The 13667-nt window shown below is 47.5% G+C and overlaps 1 protein-coding gene across 1 annotated transcript; it reads left to right on the top strand.

The window, feature by feature from the left end:
- Positions 1–220: 220 nt before the first annotated feature.
- On the top strand, positions 221–13645 carry CCDC43 (coiled-coil domain containing 43). Its single transcript, XM_090044738.1, has 5 exons — positions 221–482; positions 4100–4187; positions 9414–9549; positions 10598–10656; positions 12047–13645. The coding sequence occupies exons 1-5, from the start codon at positions 240–242 to the stop codon at positions 12232–12234; spliced, it is 714 nt and encodes a 237-aa protein (XP_089900864.1). The 5' UTR covers positions 221–239; the 3' UTR covers positions 12235–13645.
- Positions 13646–13667: the final 22 nt, after the last annotated feature.

The raw sequence follows: 13667 nt of genomic DNA on the forward strand, positions 1-13667 counted from the left end.
CCACCTGGCGGCCGCCCGGCGCCCTGCTAGCAAGGCTGGGCCCTTCCCTGCTGCTGCCCCCACGGGCCGAGGGGCTGGGCCCCGGCTCTGCGGCAGCCCCTCCCCGGGGCAGCCCGGGAGGAGCCGGGCGCGGGGCAGAACTGCTGGAGGGGGAGAACGCGCGGATGGCAGTTTTGTCCCGAAGCAGCTCCCGTTGCCCAGCGCGCAAGCGGAGGAGGGCGGGGCCGGGCTCCCCACGCATGCGCAGAGGGGCGCCCCGGCAGCGAGGCCCGCCCGCCTCTAGGCCACTGCGCTCCAAAATGGCGGCGCCCAGCGCGGGGGATGAGCCGGGCGGCGGCTTCAGGCCGTGGCTGTCGGGGCGGCTGGAGGCACTGGGGCTGGACCGGGCCGTGTACGGCGCCTATATTGAGGGGCTGCTGCGGGAGGAGGACAGCGACGAGGAACGGCTGGATGCGCTGCGCGGGGTGCTGGCCGCCTGCCTGGTGAGCGCCGCCGGGCCAGGCGCACGGGACCCTCATGTCACGGAGACCCCGAGCGGGGCCCGCGGTGTCACAAAGCCCCGCGAGCTGCCCGGGCCGCGCTGCAGCCCCCCCCCCGGGAGCCCAGGCGAAGCCTGGGGCCCCTTGCACCGGGCTCGAGGCCCGCCCGGCTGCGGCACTTCGGCGAGCAAGTAGCACCGTCGCCCCCTCCTGTGGCCGGCTCCCCAAGTGGGGCGGCCTGGTCCGCACCCGGGTCATGGTCCCTTCTCCCCCTATGCGGGGCTGGTCGAGCCCCTTTCCCCTGCCCTGCTGTGTCGGGACCAGGCGGCCGTCCTCCATCTGGCTAGATGGGGCTCTGCCCGGCGCACACTGGGGCCGGCTGGTCTGCTGGTTGAGCGTTGCTGGATTAATTGAATGGGAGATGCATTAGCCTTCGGGAGTAAGAGCTCAGATCAGCAGCTGTTCTGGAGGGATGCAGACCTTGAGAGTGTAATTCAGATACAAAAGATGAAGAAGGGAGGGCGGCAGGGCTAAGAGAGGCAAAGAGGAGACAAACCCATGGGGACAAAGGACAGAAAAGTTAATCTAGAGAATGGGTAGGTTGGTGCTGGGCCTCCTCATGGTACAAGGCAAATGTGTTGTCAAGATCCGCAGTGCACTGAGGTGCCCCTAGTCTCTGTGAGTGTTCGAGGGACATGCTGGTCTAGTCTCTGCATCGGGGCTGGAGGATTTCTTGTAACTTATGATTCAGAGAGAGCCAGGGAGTAAGTGAGAAGCAAGGGTTTTGGTTTCTTTTCAGGGATAGTTTTTATTGGAGCAGCTTTGCAGTTGCAAGAGCTGTTGGACAGAACTTCAGCCAGGACCTCAGGCCCTGAAGAAAGGCAGTTTACCCAAAAGTTTGTCTAATGTTCTCCCACTGACACAGTTAGTCCAATAAATTAGAATGCCCAGAGGCCCTTGCTTCTGTCCTTTAGGGCAGTTAGTGAATGAGGCAGGTGAGTTGTTCCTGCAGAGGGTTTCTGAGGACATGGTTACACTGATGAAATTTCCCTGAGACTAGGGACTGTGAAGCAAAAGTAGGAGGTAAGTGTTTTGGGGCAGCTTCACAGGAATGAACAGCCATGCCAGGAAGGAGCCACCCTGGATTGAAACCAGGGTAACATCTCCTGTGTTAAAACAGATTTACATCTGTTCAAGCGTTTGTACACTGAGAGGACAATGTTTTCCCTTCCTTTTCTTCCTCCCTTTAGGGACAGTTCCTGTTCATGTGTCGATGGCCCAAGTGAAGAAATAAGCAGTGAATTTTGGTGACGGTTTCCTATTTTGCTAATTATTCCCTGGTCCCTAGACTTGCATTTTAGGGGGAGGCCCTGGACAAAAGCATGGAGAAGCAGGTGCAGGCAGCTGGCTGGTTCTCTGTATTAGCTGAGTTTCTGTGATATTCATGCTGATTGCTTCCCATTTCTTCTTTCTCTTGGTTTAGTTGGCAGCCTCAACAATGAGGCAGGGAGTAATTTGGATTGTTTGCTTATCTTTCTTTCCCTGCTGACACAGTTTTGAATGTTGATTAGGTAATTGCTCAGCTATCCCCAGGGAGCTCTCTTGGAATGATAGAGGGCTTTCCTTGCTTTTCCTGCTCAAGAAGAGACAGTTTGCTGTGTAGGTCTGAATCATAAGCAGGGTAGGGTGGCACCTGAAAGAGTAACTGGTTCAGAGACATAATTAGGTTTTGCAGGCAACCGTCTGGCTATTATCTGCAAAAGCATATGCCTCTAACCAGTTAGTCTCTAAGCTGTGTACCATCCTGCTGTGCTTTCTTGTTTAAGGTCTGTGAAGCTGTAGAGGGAGAGAGAGTGAGGTGGTACAGGCTATGATCTTTCCAATATGTTGGTGAAACTTAACTGTATACCTCTTTGTTTTATGAGGTGTATTAGAATAGCTGCTGAGCTTTCTGAGCATCCATTGGCATTGTGATGACAAGAAGTTGACAGATGAGTCTGAGGCTTGGGAGGAGAATTAGAAAATAGTGGGAAATTTATATTAGCCCTCAGCCAGAGGGCTTCTGTTACACAGATTCATAACTTGGAAGGCTTTTGGGGATCCTACATGTATCTGCACAGCCAAGTAGCAGAAGTGGTTAAATGTTTCTATTCTCTTCTGTGTCTAGTCAAGATTTCTACCCCAGTACTTTAAGGTGGTCTTTTAGGTACCTTGAGCCCAGATCATGGAGAACTTTTTGATGATAAGTACTGCAAAAAGCTGGGTAGTGTGGGAGACAGGTCTGCCAACCTGTGGTGTCCCCTGTGCTGAGAAGGTATGTTAGCTGCCTGTGCTAGCTGAAATTTCCTAAGGGCTGAATTTTTGCAGGTTGACTGAGAAATGACAAAGGTTTGTGTAACAAAGCCAGCTCATTGTCCACCGGCATAAGTAGTTCCTAGCCAATTGAAGAGCATAGTGACATGTGCTGCTATGGGAGATCTTCATGTCAGTGAGAAGTCCAAAGGTACTTCCAAAATAAATGACCAATTGTGTATGTGCACTTTGAATTGAAAGAAACTGTACCATGACTGCAGGGTTGTCGGTATATGTTTTTCTGCCACCAGCATTGTCTCTACCTTGCCTGGGGTCAGCTTCCCTTGGCTGTTCCTTATTCAGGTTTTGGGTCAGTTTAGAGGCAGTGTGGTCATACGTGGTGAATGAGAGAACTAAGATACTGTAATTTATTGGCCCTTGAGTCCTATCATCTAAACAGGTGGCTTGCAAGTGAATGTTGAATGGGTCTGAGACTCCAAGATGAGAGGTGTAGTGGTGTGTCCTTCTCCCTTGCCTAATGCTACCAGAAGAGTTCAAATCATTGTAGTATATTCTTGGCACCCTTGCTTTCTCTTTCACTCAGGACGGCAGTGTCTCATGGTTAGTGGTCTTGAATGTTGCAGAACAGTTAAAGAGGATGAGATGACATCTGCCCCATCCTGTCTACTGACAGGAGGAGACAGTACATCAGTGCCACCAGTGCAGTTTCAGTTCCATTTATTAGTCTGAATCCAGCTTGTTTGGGGTCTAAAATATTACTTTTAGTTAGATGAACTTGTATATGGCCTTTGGCTACTTTTGTATGATCTTGCTTATGAATATATATCTTGCTCATCCAATATATCAGGATGTCTTTCTTCAGCACTGTTTGGACTAGAGTAGAGGTTGGCTGGCCCAGAGGTTCAGCTGTAGCAAGTCATCTCTGTTTCACACTAAGATGAGAAAAGTACACAGACACAATCTCCCATAATGCTGCAAAGCCACTGAGGGGCTGTTTCATAATCTCTACTGACACTCATGTAGGGATCAGGTGAATAACACTGCCTGAAAGTGAGGAAGGTGAACTGGCTAAAAGAATTTAAACTTTTTTTTGAAAGTGTGTAGTCCAGATAGACATGCTTTGGTTTCAACTCAGCAAGCAACTTAAGCACATGCTTAATGAGAGGTCTCCCTTCACAAGCTACATCTTTCAGGCTTGACTCTTTGCATTAAGATTATTTGGGGTTGGCATCTTCCATATTTTGAGTGATGCTGATTTTAAGGCAGATGTACCTTTTCTAAAACTGAGTTCTCTCTTTCCGTGCTAGGAAGAAGACCTATTACAAGATGCTTGCAAAGAAATAGTCAAGAAATGGTCTGAATCTCAGATCGTTGAAGACAAAGAGAAAAAAGAAGGTAGAACTGATTTTTTTTGGAAGGGGGGAGGGCATGCCCATAGCCAAATACTATCTGCAACTTGAGAACACTATTAAGATTGAAATTTTGTGTTTTACCAAAAGTAAATACTCTTGGGAAAACCCTACAATTGTTAACACTTTCACAGACTATTTTTCACATATGCAGCTCCTTATTTACAACTTATCTTGAAACATGAGCCCCAGTTGGTTAGTTTTGCTTCTGGTCTTCTTTCACTAGTGCACAGCTGGTATGAGAATTCATGATCCTTGGGGAGTTCATAACTTCTGACAGAAAAAGAAATCTCTCCTCACAAAAAAATTAAGTCTTGGTCTACACTTAAGTTTTTGATAGGGCTGTCTTGCTGGAATGGACTCCTGGGCCTACAATCCTGTTCTTTATGTTTTCAGGCAGTCCCTTGCAAGGAATCCCCCAAAAGCACTGCTTCAAACTCTCACTCCCAACTGCAAGGCATGAAACAAGGGATGCCCTATATTATGCTGTATATAAAGATGGGGAAAATGAGGAAATAGCCAGTGCCCTGCCACTGCAATGATGGGAAAGAAGCTTGGTTTTTTTAACAGATGCTCAGAAGATTCTATAGCATACATATCCTCTCCTTAGACTTGGAGGAAGGCAATCCCCCCATCCTATCCTTGCTAATCTGACTTAAGGGGAAAATTCCTTCCTGACCCTTAATTTGGCAGTCACTGTGATCCTCAGTGGGAAAGCAAGACCCTCTAACCAGAACCCCCTAAGCTTTCCAAATAATAGCAGCAATAGCAGTGCACCGCAGTCAGGACATTCTGCCATTTCCCCAACTGCCAGCTCTAGCAAGTGGTCCAAAGAAGACAGTCCATCTACAACTTAAGCTCAGAGAGGGATGTGTGTGGAACTTTCCGGCTCCTTCAGGCAATCAGTAAAACCCCTAGAGCAGGATTGACAGCGTTTTTGGGCAGAGTCCCCAAAACACCCATAACCTCAACTTGTAAGATGTTGGCATGCCAGAGCTGGATGGCAGGGGAGCTGCAAGGGGCCCGATCCTTATTGTGGCAGCATAGCCCTGGCCCCTTCCCCTCAGTCTGCCCCAGGGGACCCGTCCCAAGCAGAATGCCTCCACGTGTCACACTCTGGCACCCGTGCCTACCCCTGCCCTAAAGGATGGGATTGCTAGGCTCCTACCACACTGCAAGGAAGTTACGTGTATCTCCTGAAAGGATGTAATCACATTTTGATCAGTATTTACCTTTTGGGTTGTTAGAGCTTTTAGTGACCTCAAAACTTGCGTCCTGTTGCTGCAAGTCCTTGTAACAGCGTGACAGTAATGTTGGGCTGTGTTGCTTGGGGTAACTGCTGTGATAATAGAGGACTCCTGAGGTTTAAAGGGGCACAATTAACTTGCACCTGGCCCCAAATCTAATTTTAATTCCAAATCCAAATGGTATAGAAACTAGATCTCTTGAAACCTAACACCTCCTAGGAATGTTTCCACACTTTAAAAAAAAAAAAAAAAGTATAAATGCTAATATTCTTGAGACAAGCAAATCCTGTTTTGATGCTAAGAGATTGACATTGAAGCTAGGTGTAAATAGTTGATTAATTGTTATTTTTCGCTGTCCAAATAGAGAATTTTTTAGCGTAAATAATGTGGTGTTTGTTTATATTTAAAACAAATTATTTCACATAAGCAATCACTCAGCAAGCAGTACCCACCAACTGCTCAAAGTAGAGCCCTGCATTGGGTCAGTACCTGCAGGTGACCTGGGTTGGTTTGGGTGGGAGTGTGAACTACTTATTTTGCAGTTTGGAAGCGGGTCTGAAGAAAATTTTTTTCAGTTAGGCTTGGGTTGGAATATAAGCCTCCCCACTAGCTGCTGACAGACCTGAAACAAAATGCACTTTACTGGAAGTGGCAGTGTGGATGAGATCGAACAAAGAAGGAAGAACAGCTATGAAGGAGATCAAACAAAAGATAGATCGGGGTGTGTCGCCTTTTGAACACTGACGCACTGCTTTTGGTAAAGTGTGTTTTGTTTTTCTTTTCACGTCTGTCAGCAGCTGCTGTGTTTGAGTGTCACTTTGGTTGTTTTTGGGCCTTGTGCTTTGAGCCTGAGACCTGCGTGGGTCTGGTTTTAAAGGCCCACTTCTGACCCACACCCAACATTATATAACCAGACCTGCAACAACTCCTTACCCACAAACTGACCCGACCTGAACTCTGTTAAAGTTAAAAACACTTCTGACAGACATTAAAAAGAAAAACACATACTTTCCTGGAAGCAGCAGTGGATTAGTTTGACCTGGCTCTGCAGCATCTGTATAGGTCAGGTGTCATAGTGGGGCTTTTTTGGTGCTTTTATCTAATAGCTGATTCAGTCAGCTATTAGATAGATAAAAGCACCATAAAGCCTCAGTGAAGTACCCAGTCTATATGGACACTGCAGAATGGGGTCAGACAAACACGCTGCTGCTTCTGGGAAAGCACAGTGATTTTATTTCCACCACCCCCACCCCCCCAATCTATCAGCAGCTTTTTTAACTTTGTTGCTAGTGTGGGTTGCGGGTTCAGGTCTGGCTGTATAATTTCAGGTGCGGGTTGGAAGCAGGCCTTTAAAATCAGACCCATGCAGGTCTCCGGCTCAAATCACGTGTCCCAAAAACAACCAAATGAATGCCTACCAAACACACAGACAGACCAAGCTCACTTATGGTCCAGGAGCAGGATCTGGTGCCTGACTCCTTCCTCTTCTTCCTCTTGCCCCCTCATGAACTGCTTGCAAACTGCCCTGTTTGCTCACTCCAGCATCACTTAATCCAGGGGTGGGCAAAATGCTGCCTGCGGCCCAGATGCAGCCCGTCAACCCATTTTATCCAGCCTGCGGGGACCCTAAAAAACTTAGAAAATTAATATTTATTTGCCTCTGGCTGCCTGTCATGTGGCCCTCAATCACTTGCCAAAACTCGGTGTGCAGCCCTCTGCCCGAAATAATTGCCCCGACTTAATCTAACTTGGTGGTTGTGCAACAGGCAAAGAGATTGTTTACAAACCTGACTTTTTGGTGAAATTTGTCTACAGTTTCTAAGGAGAGGCTTAGAGGAATAGATTTTCATTGACTGGAGTGATATTGCTAGAAGTGCACTGATACATCTGTCTCATATCAGATAGGGACTGATATAGGGAAAATTGACAGTATCGGAAACCTTTTTTTTTTTTTTTTTTGCCTGATATGATTGATAAATGCCCCATGCATGTGCGCAGCTGCAGCATGCATGCAGCTAGGAACACAGCCCAGCAGCTCGGAGAGCAGCATTGGGCTGGTAAGTGTGATGTGGGGGAAGGGGCATGGTGGGGAGGTAGATTAAGCCCCCATGGTGAAGGAGGGAGTGGGACAGGGGCAGATGCTGCTTGGCTGGGGGGCAGGGTGCGGGACAGAGCTGTGAGTGGCTCATCTGGGGGGTGAAGTGGAGGTGGGGCAGCTCCCACTGCTGCATGCACCCTGGCACTCTAGGCACAGGGGCACGTGCCTCCAGATCTGCAAGTGGGGCAGGGCAGGCTGTTGTTGGGGCCGGGGGTTATGCCTGGCTCTTCCTGGCAGGGGGTTGAGCAGGGCTGCGCTTGGGGCAGGCAGCAGTGCTGGGAGGGGGGCTATGACAAATTTTGGGGTGGCCATAGCCCACCCCATAGCCCTTCTCCCAGCACCACTGCTGCCCACCCTGAGCACAGTCCAGCCCAGCCCCTTCCAGGAAGAGCCTGGGACTGCCCCACCCTGTAGCAGCAGCCCAGCCCAGCCCACCCTACAGATGAACTACTTGTGGCTCCATTGCACACCCTGCCCCAGCTGAGCAGCGCCTGTCCCAGCCCCACTCCCTCCCTCACTGTGGGGGCCTTGATCTGTACCCCCCACTCCTGACTTACTAACCCAACACTGGTCTCCAAGCTGCCCAGCTGCATATCAGAATCTGATCAGTATTGACCAACATGGCTCCTTAAAAATCAGCCATCAGTATCAGCCCAAAAAATCTCTATCGATGCACCCCTAGTTATTACTGTATTTACTCACATACCCCATATGCTTTTTTTTTTTTTTTTTTTAAATCAGCCTTCCAAAATTGGGATGCATCTTAAATAGGAAAGTTGATTTTCTGCAAAGGAATTTAAGCATGTAATGGCTGCTCTAGGTTGTGCTTGTCTTCTGGGACAGAAGGGAAAAAGTGCACCCTTCAAGGTTTTAACCCTATTATGGCCAATGAGTACTAGAACTGTATTTTGAAAACTGCAGCCAAATATTGAATGATGCTGAGGAGTGGGCCCTGCCCTTCCTGCCTAGGGCCAACACTCTGCCATGTTGAGCCTATGGATTCTGGAAAATTATTTTTTTCCCTTCCCAAAACAAGGTGAATGTATTATTTGGGGATATATGGTATGTAAGCAAATATGGTAGAGAAATGGGAGTCCCTTTATCTTTGCCATAGGCTTTATTTATGCTGAATGGACCCATACTTTATGTGAGAGCCTGGCATTGCCTTCTACTATGTTAGTAGTCCCATGAGTTGTGTTCCTTCACTGAGGCTAAAATCAGTGCTGTTATGGAATAAGGAAAATACTTGTTTCAGCATGGGGACAGAGACCTTGCCTCTTATTGCATGGAAAAATGCTGTATGATCTTTCACATGTACAGAAAGTGGAAATGCCTTCTTACAAGTCAAAGATGGCAGGTTAAACTGCTGTAGTGAGGATCAAATTGACCCCCTCCAGCAGCCAGTGGCTTGGACACTAAGTAACAGCTCTGCAATAATATAGACTCCTTCAGGCTACAGGTTTGATATGGGAGGGAGGGGAACAGCACTGCTCCTGGTTCTTCTGAACAAGATGCCTAGTATTTTGCACCCCTCGCTGTGTTACAGCTTTGGTAAGGGCTGAACTCTTTGCCTTAGGTAAATGCCAGAGGTCCAAGGAAGGAGAGTATGAGGGAGGTTTTGTTTGGCAAAACTCCTTTCTTTTTAATCCCTTAGTCAGGTGCTACTGGTATGTTCATCCCCTGAGGTGGCTGCTTATCAGTTTTGCTATAGATGCAATTACAGTGAAGCTGCTTTAAAGATTTTGCAGACATACAAGCCAGTGTTGCTTGAACAAAGGCCTATCACATCTGTCTAGATAGGTGAGAACTGCAAGCTCCTAGCTGTTGTTGAGGCTCACATTAATGCCCTGATTTCTTTCCTTGCCAGATGAGATCCAGGCAATTGCCAGTATGATTGAAAAGCAGGCCCAGATTGTGGTGAAGCCGAAGGAAGTTTCCCAGGAAGAAAAACAGAGGAAAGCTGCTCTCCTAGCTCAGTATGCCAATGTAACAGATGAGGAAGAATATCCTTTTCCTATAGCAAGCACTCTACTTAGAAGGTGCTAGCCAACCTCTCGGGTTGCTTTGTGGACAATAACTTGCATCTCCTCCAAGGTTTTCTTGCCCTTTTGCATTTTAGTTCATGCTCTGGGGCCATGCAACTCACCTTTCTTATTTATAGTTGGATTGGCAGTAGTTGTACCCTGAGGCAGTGTCGCTGTTACTGCCAAGCTTTCTCTATAAGCAAAGCAAAGTCAAGGCAGGGATGGCTCCAAACTGTTGGCTATAGGAGGCTGTTAAAAAACTGTCAGACTTGTTTCACTCACTGGTTCTTTCAGTCCAACATCCTGTTTCCAGACTGTTGGCCCATTACCTCTGGTATCTTGCCTTTGGCAGCAGTTGGTACCTAGTACTTTGAAGGGATGTGCTTTAAGAACAAATAAGTCCATCTCTATAATGCATCTAGCCAGCTTTCCAGAGCTGCATTGCTGACAGTGGGCAGAGATCTGTCCTTACTCTGCAGTGAACTAGCACTCTCCAAAAGGAGTCTGGCTGTGGAGTGCCAGCTGCTGCCTTTTTTTTAGCACTGCCCCCCTCAAACTTCAGGACCCATCAGCAAAGCAGACTAGGCCATAGGCAGAGACAGCTTGTGGGATCTGTCCTTGGAAGCAGTTCCAGGCAACAACAGCATGTGCTGGCCACAGTAGCCTAACACGAAGGCACTGGTAATAGCTGAAGTGTGGTATGCAACAACTTTCTGGAGGAAAATCTCTTACACCAGTCTTATTGGTGTTTACATGGGGCAGGTTTGCAGTTCCCTCTTTACATTGTTGGAGGACAGGCTTTGCATCAATGTTGGGTAGTTTGCCTGGGAAACTGAGCAGGTGAAGTGGACTGGGACTCCAGACATGCATTACTCGCTCTGGATGACCTTGAGCAAATCTCTTGATCAATTTCTGGCCTCTCCCCTGGGTGCGGGTAGAACTACTGGACGTATTTTGAGATCACAGGAGGAGAGACTAGTGGAACAAAGGTTTTGTAATAGCCTCCACATTTCCTTAACTCTTGCACTGGAGAGGATGAACAGAATGGCTCCATCGCAGCAGCATTGCCCATTGGGTCAGACAAATGTATCCTTTTAAAACCTTAGCTTGCTTATCTGTCAAGAGATGAGTTCTGCCAGAAATTCCATTTTCCCCTCCCTGTACTGGCTTTTGCTACTGTTTTTAAACTGCATGTGTAGTATTTTTCATTTGTCTCCTGCATTATGCTGGGGCTTCCTGTTGAAGGTACAGTTACATCTTCTGCTTTCCATGAATAGGTTTGGGCCAACTCTAAACAACCCTGAGTGTCTTCCCCAGGGTCTCAGAAAGGAAAGAGGAGATTCATATGACTGACTGGCTGTGTGGAGAGACAAATGGAATTACAGCTCTAATCCATGTTATCAAATTCCAGGTAGCTGTGTCACAGCTGGAGAGCCAGCTCAGTTACTGGGGCAAGTGGCAGCTCTAACCATAAATTTAACCTGAAATTTGTGGAGAATTTACCTAAAACTTGTTGGGATTTTTTCCTGCATTGTGCAGGCAATTTGTGCACCCCTGGAACTGCACTAGGGAGAGCTCTGCAAAAGCTGTCCTGTGTTCAGGCCGCTGTCAAGGCAGGGACCCGAGCCTTTCTGTGAAGGGCAGTATAGGCACATGTCCCAGGACATCTGGTGGGTCCCTTTCCTGCTGCCTCAAGAGGCATGCCTGCTGTGATCTTGCTTTTCTCCTGTCACTGGCTGCACCAGACCACCAGAGGTTGAGGGGGTTAGTGGGGTTGGGCCTGGATATGCATAATTTGTGAGATGCCCTAGGAAGGAGATTAAGTACAGACTCCTACTTCTCTGGTCTTGCTGGGGTTGTTTCCTCCTCTGCCCTCACCCCTCAGTGTTGTGTCTGGTCTATCTCTGCTCCCTTTAGCACAATGTGCCAGCTTCTTACCTGATTAAGTTGGGCTCATGTCTGCTTCTCTGGCCAGTAAAAAAGGGGCTGTACCTTTCTGCTAGGAGCAGGACTAGATGGCACTGGGATGTAGTACAGAGTCTGCTTCAGGGGGCATGGAGGGTTCCTGGGCTGCACAGGATCAGGGCCCTGAAGCCTTGGGAGCCCCTGTTCAGCTTTCCCTGTTTTTAGAGGTATGCCTCAAGTTGAAATCCTCTGGCATGCCTCTGCAAGGAGGAAAAGCTGGGGGTCTCCACTTGCAGATGTGTGTCCCAAGTGTTGTCCCATAGGATCAGGCTTCTGGGAGCAGAAGGGAGCCAACCATGTGGGACCACAGCTGACTTCTGTTTCACCCAGTGAAGTGCATCAGCTGTGTTGGGACACATCTCAGCACAGCTGATCCATTTCATTGGGCAGTGTCTATAGTCTTAGGTTGTTACAGCCACAGTTAACACACACCTAACACTCATTTTAGGAAATAAGAAATCAGCATGCCCCTGGCAGACTGCATCTTTTGTCCTCCTTAACTTGCATCCAGCTTTGTTTCGGAACACAAATATGGAGGATGTTATGAACGCAAGGAAGCTGGAGAGAGAGCTACTGCGAGATGAGTGCCAGAAGAAGAAGGAGCAAGACAGGCTCCAGCGAGAGAAGGACAAGCTAGCTAAGCAGGAACGGAAAGAGAAGGAAAAGAAAAGGACACAGAAGGGAGAAAGGAAGCGATAGCTGTGGTTTTTCCCATTGGACTTTTTCAGAGGATAAAAATGAATTCTGCATATTGTGTGTGTTCTAAAATGGCAACAGCAGCTCGGGGCAGGCAGCTGGCAAGCAGGTCTTTGGAAGCATTTCCTCTTTTGTTTACACAGCAAAAAGAAATTGCAAACAATTTTTCAACTGAAAATGTGCCATGTGCGTGTGGTGTGAAATGTGCCAGTAGATTGTTGTGGCCAATGTCTGTACCAAAGAACTGTGAAGTGACTACCTTCTCTCTTCAAATCATTCATTTTACTTGGAATGAGGTGTAGGAGGGGCTTCCAAAATGTCTGCAGCTTTGCACTGCCCTCAGACCTGCAGCAATGGCATGTTACTTTACTTGAAGTGTAAGCAAAGCCCTGGTTTCTGAGGTGCAGCTGAAGGCAAGCTTCTGTGGGCTGAACATGAACTTGATGTAGCCTTGCAAAATTTGGCTTAACTGAGGCAAACCATGTTTTTCTTGGAAAGTAAATAAAACCTAAGTTTTTTTTTTATCATGGTTGAGTTAGTGGGTAATATTTATGCAGAGCTGGTAGATATTCACCTTAATTCTGTAAGAGCCCTATGAAATATAGGGCCAAGAAACACTAACTTGCTGCTATTTCACAAGGGGTTCCTCTGTCCTGGGGTAGTGCCATAGTACTCTGTATATTGTGCAGAGTTGCAATAGAAACGTCAAGGCTTGACCCCAGTAGCCTGAAGAACAGAGATCTTTCTGGGACTGAGATAGGTAGTGTAGGTTTTATTGTGTATGAAATTGTTTCATGGATTTTGTTTACACTTAAGGATTTTTTTCTAACCTCTCCAGGGTGGTTGGAACAGAAAGGGACAATGTAATATATAATATATATTCTAAGTGATGGTAGCCTGCAAGCACCTGGTCTGTACTCAGTACTACTGGTGTAGCTGCACCAGCAGAAACATCTTGGTGCAGATGCAGCCTTGGAGCAGAGAAATGTTAGCAGATACACCTGAACAAATGGATGGCTAGTGATCTGTGCTCTTATGGCCTTTCCTTTCAGACTACTAGGCCTCTGCAAAAAGAAACACTAGTCTTCCCAAGTTCTGTTTACCTCCATTGCTCTTCACAGTGGCTTGGGATGAACAATTAATGTGTGCATCATCCACATTTAATGGTAGTGTACGCTTTCTGCTAGGTTGGAGCATAATGCACATGCAAGACTTTTCTGACACCAGGCAGCTACTGAATCTGAGTGATTTCCACACAAATCTACTGAAGATCAGTGCATTCTATTCAGCAAGCTGTTGAGAGTGCAAATACTGGATTGCTTTACCTTTTGATTCAGATAATAAAAGTGTTTGGGCCAAAAATAAGGAGTGTTCTATCTTTTTTTTCCTGGGCATGCTCCCCAGAGCACTGCAACAAACAGCATTAACATCTTCTG

Source organism: Crocodylus siamensis, chromosome 4 (assembly GCF_052110815.1).
Source record: "Crocodylus siamensis isolate JL-2025a chromosome 4, ASM5211081v1, whole genome shotgun sequence".
NCBI classification, from domain to species: Eukaryota; Metazoa; Chordata; order Crocodylia; family Crocodylidae; genus Crocodylus; species Crocodylus siamensis.